General features: G+C 39.7%; 1 protein-coding gene across 1 annotated transcript; it reads right to left on the reverse strand.

Annotated features, from left to right (window-relative positions):
* On the reverse strand, positions 1 to 2,941 carry LOC106966629 (olfactory receptor 2G3). Its single transcript, XM_015062760.1, has 3 exons — positions 2,048 to 2,941; positions 1,937 to 1,988; positions 1 to 296 (listed from the first exon to the last, which is right to left on the reverse strand). Exons 1-3 carry the CDS (start codon positions 2,939 to 2,941, stop codon positions 1 to 3), a joined length of 1,242 nt encoding a protein of 413 aa, XP_014918246.1.
* Positions 2,942 to 8,169: the final 5,228 nt, after the last annotated feature.

Consider the following 8,169-nt stretch of genomic DNA (forward strand, 5'->3'; position numbering starts at 1 on the left):
TCACCTTTGCCTTGGAGGGAGTGATTTTCCTGCAGGGCTGGATCTGTGCTTTAGGCAAACTCCTTGCCCTTGGCCTTGGTGTGGATCATGCCCTTGTGCCAATAGAAGTAGTGTAGCATGAGGAGGAGAAGGAAGATCCAGAGGAAGACCACAGCAGCGATTAAGTCTGCCCTGATGGTGCTGTCCATCCCCCACAAGGTGATGAACATGCCAGGGTTGGGCTGGTGGCAGGGCTATAACATGCTGCTGGGGCCACTCATCACCAACAGGTGCAGGGTCAGAAGCTGGGTCAGAGGCTGAGGGGACAGTGGAGCAGTGGCAATGGTCATGCCTGTCTGCTCCTGAACTTCAGTATATTCTAGCTGCTCTTTTAGGCTGTAGCTTTTTTTCTACATAACAGGGCATCTCAGCTCGTATAGGTTAGTAGCCTGGGAATTACCAAAGCAGCAGGCCCCCTATGGAACCCAACTTTGCAGCCCTCTGTTATCAGGATGGAAGGGGAACACATACCGTTGTGCTTGCCAACCTCTTTGACCCACAGAGAGTTCCAGGGGCTCCCCCACTGTAGGCAGAGTTTATGGGCTGGGTAACTTACATTCTAGCTTTTGTTTCACACCATGACTTTTGTGAGTCTTGGGGCATTTCAGGCTGGTGTGAAATAGGGCCCAGTGATTGCTGGGGCAACAGACAGGGTAGGGTGCCCAGACCCTGCTCCTATCTGCGCGATCAGGGTAGAGAGGAATCATAAACTATGACATTTGCCAACCTCTCTAATTAACAGAGATTTCCAGCACTTCCCCCACCTTTGGGCAGGGTTATAAGAGCCCTTTCCTTTCTATCTAGTTGTTCCTTTAAACCACAGCTTTTTTCTGTGCCCAGGATGGATGAATCTGCTCACATTCTCTCACTATTCCTGCCCATGACAGTTTTCAGCATCAGGGGTGGGGGTTTCCTTTGTTACTGTATCTCTGTCTCTTTTGTCATTCTCTATGAGATCTACTTTGTTGAGTAGAAGCTGTTCAGTCAGCTCTCAGTTCTTTTTAGGAAGATTTGCAGTATCAGTTGGTGTACATTTGCTGTGTCTATGAAGGATTTGAGTTTAAAGTCTTTCTACCTTGCCATCTTCTAACATCGGGTTTTTGTGGAAGGACTTGTTTCCCAGTATTGACTTTTGTTTTTCAGTTACACTCAAAATAAAAATAACTATATATATTTTAGAATCTGAATATCCATGTTTAACCAAGAAAATATAAATAAATGAGTGCAAAAACTGCAAAAAAAATTGTGATTTTGTGTTTACAACCCATGTCAAGACCAATGTCATCTAGTGAGAAGGCACAGGTATTTATTTCTGAAATTAAATCTAGCTTGGAACTGGGAGTGAGGGACAGGTAACAAATATCTTTTTGGGTAAAATAAAAAAGAAAAACCATATGTTTATTATATTTTGTTTCTTTTAGTCTTTCTTGATAGTTATTGTTAAATGAGAATATGTAAAAAAACAGTTAATATGATATCCTACTCTTCAATAAATTGACAGCATGAAGACTTAGTTTTCTACTTCAGTAGGGGAAGTACATGTATAAAGAGCTTAATTTCCAATTTGAAGCTTTAATGAAGGAACATTATAAGGTAAATTTAAGGTGTTTAAATACTAAATAATTCATCACAAATGAAAATTAAAAAGATTCATTACCTAGACAATTGGTAAATATTTAATTACTTACATCTATTGAATCCCTGAGAATAAGTGTCAGAAATAAAATATAGACTTTGTGGTGAAGATTACAATTTATACCCATACACCACTCTATTTCCCATGGTTTAATCTCTGAACTTAAATAAACATATATTTTTCTTAGTTACACATAAGAGAAGAAAATCTCCCTTATTAGATTAAGTAAACATAAATTTCACTGATGTGAAATTGGGAAACATGGTTTGACTAATTTAGAAGCTGACTGACTACATATCTTGGTAAATGCTTCCTTGCACATCACAGTCATAGGGAACACAATTTTTTTGACAGAAGTATTTTCAGAGCCACTTTCATATCTTTGTTTCTTAAAGTATAGATAATAGGATTTAAGGTTGGGGTCACCATGGTGTAGAAGAGGGAGATAAACTTGCCTTGGTCCTGAGCATAACTGTTACCTGGTTGTAGGTACATGTAGATTATGGTGCCATAGAAAATGATCACCACTGTAAGGTGGGAGGAACAGGTGCTGAAGGCTTTGTGTCTTGCCTCTGCTGACTTTATCCTCAGCACAGCTTGACTTATGAAGCCATAGGAGATAAGAATGAGTGCTGGGGGAATTAGGAGAAACAGGATACTAACCACAAAAAGCACCAACTCATTGACAGTGGTGTCCACACAAGCCAATTTGAGGAGAGCTGGTACTTCACAAATAAAATGATTGAGTCTATGGTTGCCACAGAGAGGCAATTGCAAGGTAAAAGTAGCATGGATCAGGGAATTGCTCAAACCACTGAGCCAGGAGAGGGATGCCAGCTGTTGGCATAGCTGTGGATTCATGATAGCCACATAGTGGAGGGGTTTGCAGACAGCAATGTAGCGATCCAAAGCCATTACAGCCAAGAGGATACACTCAGTGGAGCCCAGCGCTAGAGAAATATAGAGTTGTACCACACAACCACCATAGGTGATAGTCTTCTCCGGACCTCTCAGGTTGACTAAGGTCTGAGGTGCAAGACTGGTAGTGAAGCAGAGGTCCAGTAGGGAGAGGTTGCTGAGGAAGAAGTACATGGGGGTGTGGAGGAGAGGATCCACGTATGATATAATGATGATGGCAAAGTTCCCCACAAGCGTCAAGATATAGAAAAAAAGGACTAATACAAAGAGTGCAGACTCCAGGCGAGGGTTGTCTGAGAAGCCTAGAAGGATGAAACTCATCAGGGAACTCTCATTGGCCCTTTCCATTTCTACAGAAGGAACTGCTTCTGTTAAGAGAGAAATGAGAACAAGATGTTTGAAACAATTTATCCTAGAATCACAATGTACAAGTTGAAAGGGTGATGGAAACTAACTTGTCCAACTGACTAATTTTTTACCCTCAACGTGTTGCTGATTCATAACAATAATCAGTCCAATGACTCTTAAAAAAATATGAATGCTTTCAACTTTGTAGTTGTCTGGACACTAATTACTAAACTAATCAATGTGTATAATTGCCCACATGTGAAATAACATGCAGTCACTTCTACTGAAATTAATCGTCTTGCAAAATAAAGAAGCAAGTGGCATCTCCATGGTTTTAACTGTCAGCAAAAATATGCATACAAAATACAATATTCAGATGGTAACCTAGGCAGACATGGCAATGGGAATTATCTCATCTTTCACCTTTGTTATTTTAATGTTTATTTATTTTGAGAGAGAGAGAGAGAGAGAGAGAGAGAGAGAGAGAGAGAGACAGGCAGAGAGACGGGGGGAGAGAGAGAATCACAAGCAGGCTCCACACTGTCAGCACAGAGCCCAATGTGGGGCTTGATTTTATGAACTGTGAGATCATGACCTGAGCTGAAATCAGATGCTTAAGCAACTGAGCCATCCAGGCACCCCTCATCTTTCCTCTTTTTACACACATTCTTTCACATTCATCTCTGTACACTACCTCAACAGAGAAAAGTGAGGTACTCATGGATTTAAACTCTATCTAGAGATTTTTAAGGTTTGTATTTTAAAATAAATTTTAGATCATGAGGCCACCACTGTATGTCATGCCTAGCCACCAGGTGAACTGCTGTCACTGCACATTTCACCCAGCTGCCACACCACACCCAGCTAATACATCAGGCCCAACCTTCATGCTGCACTCAACCACCAGGACACCCCAAGCCATGTGTCCCCAGCCACTATTGTGCATCAGGCCCAGCCAGACCCAGCCATCCTGACATGTAATCCCTACCCTCACACCACCAGCCACCTCAGCAAGCAACTTCCAGGCACTGCAGTGCTTCAGGGGATCTGACATATGAGTGATGGCCCAACACGAATTTTAGTAACATCACTGCTCCACTCCCAAGATCCCCAGGGGCCACCACTAAACTCCTCAGAACTAGACTGCCTGGGTCCCACCAACATGACAGAGAGCAAAAACAGTCCACAACAGGCAGAGTTAGTGCAGATGACTGCACTGAAACAAAAAGTGGCATGTACACAACCGAGGAGCATAAGCAACAAGCATAGCATACTCTCCTGAAGTGCCAGTTTCTGGTGAACAGAGGAAACAGCATGGCATGATGCTCCAGGACCTTTCCTTCATGAAGTAACTACTTTCAAGAGCAGAAGACCCAGCTTACTTTCTTAACACACAGAAATAGACACAGAAAGACAGACAGATGAAGAGACAGAGAAATGTATCCCAAATGAAAGAATAAGAAAGGCCACAGCCAGAGATCTAAGTAAAACAGATATAAGTAATATATATGACAGATAATTTAAAGCAATGATCATAAGGATACTCACTGAACTGAGAAAAGATTGAAAGACATGAAGGAGAGATCCTTAACACAGAAATAAGAAATAACATATCAGAGATAAAGGGCTCAATAAACAAAATGAGAATCACACTTGATGGTATGGAATGCAGGCTAGAAGAAGAGAGGAATTAAGTAGTGACTTAGAAGACAGAGTAATGGAAACTAATCAAGGTGAACAAAAGAGAAAAAAAATGTGCAAAATGACAATAGACTTAGATAACTCAAAGACTGAATTAAATATAATATTTGTTATTACAGGAGTCTGAGAAGAAGAAAAGAGAGATAAGGGAGCAGAACACTTATTTGAAGAAATAATAGCCGAAAACTTCTCATATCTGGGGAAGGAAACAGATATCAAGATCCAGGGGGAACAGAGAATCCCCATCAAATGCAACAAAACCAGACACACACCAAGACATGCTGTAATTAAATTGGCAAAATATAGAGATAAAGAAAAAATTTAAGCAGCAAGAAAAAAAGAGTCATTAACTGACAAAGGAGAGCCCATTGGCTAGCAGACTTCTCAAAAGAAACTTTGCAAGCCAGAAGGAAGTAGCATGATATATATGCAAAGTGTTGAACAGGAAAAAAACTGAAACCAGGACTACTCTATGCAGCAACACTATCATTCAGAATAGGAGAGATAAAGAGTTTCCCAGGCAAACAAAAACTAAAGTGTTCATGACCATTAAACAAGCCCTACAAGAAATATTAAAGAAGATTATTTAAATGGAAAGGAGTGATCAAAAGTTACAGTATAAAGGTAGAAAACATAAAAGCCGTAAAAATAAATGTTTCTGTAAAAAATCAGTTGGGAAATTCACAAAAAAAGGACTTAAAATATATTAACATATACCTACAAAAGTACAAAGGAGAGAAAAAAAAGCGTTCAAATTTAAACAACCATTAATTTAATATATAGTGTTATATGTAGAATATTTATAGACAAACCTAATGATAACCAGAAATCAAAAACTATTAAATAATCACCATGAACAGAGACAAAGAAATCCAAAAATATCATAAAGGAAAATCAGCAAGCCATGAGAGAAAGACAAGCTCAACAAAAATCTTCAGAAACAACCACAAAACAAGTAGTACAATGGCAATAAATACTTATCTATCAATTACTTTGGAAGTAAATGGAATAAATGCTCCAATAAAAAGACATTGGATCAGAGAATGGATAAAAAAATACTTATCAATATGCTACCTACAAAAGACACATTTTAGAACTAAAGACACCTCCACACTGAAAGTGAAAGGATGGAGAAACATCTATCATGCAAATGGATGTCAAAAAAAGCTGGGGCAGCAGTACTTATATCAGACAAAATAGACTTTAAAACAGCTACAAGAGACAAAGAAGGACACTATGTAAACATAAAAGGAACAATTAAGAAGATATTACAATTGTAAATATATATGCACCCAATATGAAAGAACGCAAATACATAAAACTTTTGATAACAAACATAAAGCAACTAATCAATAAATGCAATAAAATTAGGGAACTTCAACACACCACTTTAATCAATAGACAAATACCTAAACATCAAATAAACAAGGAAAAAATGGCTTTGAATGACACACTGGACCAGATGGATTTAATGAATGTATTCACAACATTATATCTCAAAACAATAGAATAAACATGTTATTCAAGGGCACACTGAACATTCCCCAGAATACATCAGATAGTAGCCTACAAAATAAGCCTCAAGAAATTCAATAAAATCTAAGTCATAGCATGCATCTTTTCTTACCACAATGGTATAAAACTAGAAGTCAAGCACAAGAAAAAATCTGAAAATAAAACAAGAGAGGAAGTTAAGATGGTGAAGTAGGGGGACCTGGATTTTCCTTGTCCCTCAAACACAGCTGTATTGAGATCAGATCACTTGGAACACACAGGAAATAGATGTACAGAGTGGCAGAAGGACCTCCATATTTGAAGGGAGACAGCTTGACAGGGTCAAGGTATGTGCATGTGAGTTGGGGAAATAAAACAATGGAGCTATGGAGAAGAGGGAACCCTTACTGTGGACAGACAGAAAGGAGAGAAAGAGGGAAGGGTTGTGATAGTGCAGCATCAAGTAAACAAAAGAGGAAAACCTCTCTGGACCATGGACTGAAGAACAAGAAGTACTGAGGGTCCCAGCTCTTTTTTGCAAACAGCCTTTGGAGCTGAAACTCTGAGGTTTTGGAAGTGTGCAACTTTCTCCAGAGGGGAACAGTGGTGGGCTCTCCTGATGCAGAGGGAGCTGGCCCTGGAGTGCATATCGTGGTGTAGCAATCTCAGGGGTGCACTCGAGAGAACTGTCCCCTTCCTGGAGTGCTTTGGGAAGAGGGTTTATTGCCTCCCCAAAGACAAAAGACCTTGCAGGTGCCAAAGACTTCATCAGCAGAGTGAAGAGGTTCTACTCCAGAGCATGGGACCAGAACCTCATCATGCCAGATGCTTTAAGACTTCTGGCTTCACTTTAAAAAAAATTTAGATATTTATTTTTGAGAGAGAGAGAGGGAGAGAGAGTGTGCATGAGTGGGGGAGGGGCAGAGAGAGAGGGAGACAGAATCTTAAGCAGTCTCCTGGCTCTGAGATGTTAGCACAGAGTCCAACGGGGCTTAAACCCACAAACCATGAGGTCATGACCTGAGCTGAATTCAGACGTTTAACTGATTGAGCCACCCAGGCACCCCAAGACTTCTGGCTTTGAATTCCAGCTTAGCACCAAGGGGAAAACTGAGGAGAGTTGTGATACAGGGCAAGCTGTCTGCCCTCACTATTCTGTGAGGGCTTCCTCAACAGCATGGTCTGAGTTCCCTAGTCTAAGGAGGAGAGATTGGGGTGATACCGTTTTCCCCCCCATACCCGTATAATGAGACTTCAGAGAGCAGCACAGTGGCCCCCTAGTGGAGGCAAGAAAGGTTTACACCAAACCCTTTCCCTCCATGCCTGGCAATTGCTCATTTACTGAAGCAATACTGACTGACCCAACACAGCCAGACCCTCCTCCAGACCAGCACAGCCACCATACCCAGGCACCAACAGACAACTCTTTTTTTTTCTTTTTTTTTCTGACTTTGTTTTTGTTTTTGTTTTTTTTCTTTTGGGATCAGGCTCATAGTGTAAGATTTGTTTTTGTCATTTCTTAGTGTGTGTGTGTGTGTGTGTGTGTGTGTGTTTATTTATTTACTTTACCATATATATTTTTATATATTATAAAATACATAAATGTAAAAAATATATTTTAAATAATTAATTTAATATATTTATTATATTATTGTATTATTGTATTATTTATAATATATGATTATAATATAATATATAATATTATATATATATAAATACAATTTTTGATCAGGCTTTTTTATTCTGTTCTTTTTTCCCCTTTTCTTTTTCTTCTGTTTTCCCCTTCTTTGTTTTCCTTTCTCTCTCCTTAGAATCAGCCTTATAGTTTTTTGATTCTCTGTTTAGTTTTCTTCCTCCCCTAATCTTTTTCTCTTTTTATGGGAACAGGCTTCCCCGCTTTTTTTCCAGGGTTACATTAGCAACATAGCACACCTAGTTAAAGGTCCAAACACTCCAATACTGCAAGCAAGGAGGAGCTCTTCAGAGGACTGATCAGTGGGTTAGAGCAGCCAAAACACGACAATAGAGTGCAC

Source organism: Acinonyx jubatus, chromosome A1 (genome assembly GCF_027475565.1).
Source record: "Acinonyx jubatus isolate Ajub_Pintada_27869175 chromosome A1, VMU_Ajub_asm_v1.0, whole genome shotgun sequence".
NCBI classification, from domain to species: domain Eukaryota; kingdom Metazoa; phylum Chordata; class Mammalia; order Carnivora; family Felidae; genus Acinonyx; species Acinonyx jubatus.

Bases quoted from the DNA above. Each gene is read 5' to 3' on its own strand.
- LOC106966629 (XM_015062760.1), bottom strand. From the start codon at position 2,941: ATGGAAAGGGCCAATGAGAGTTCCCTGATGAGTTTCATCCTTCTAGGC. The intron at 1,989-2,047 runs GTGGCTCTGAAA...GTGATGTGCAAG, and splicing joins TAAGAAACAAAGATATGAAA to GAAGCATTTACCAAGATATG. The intron at 297-1,936 runs GTTTCCCAATTT...CTGTCCCCTCAG, and splicing joins TTCTAAATTAGTCAAACCAT to CCTCTGACCCAGCTTCTGAC.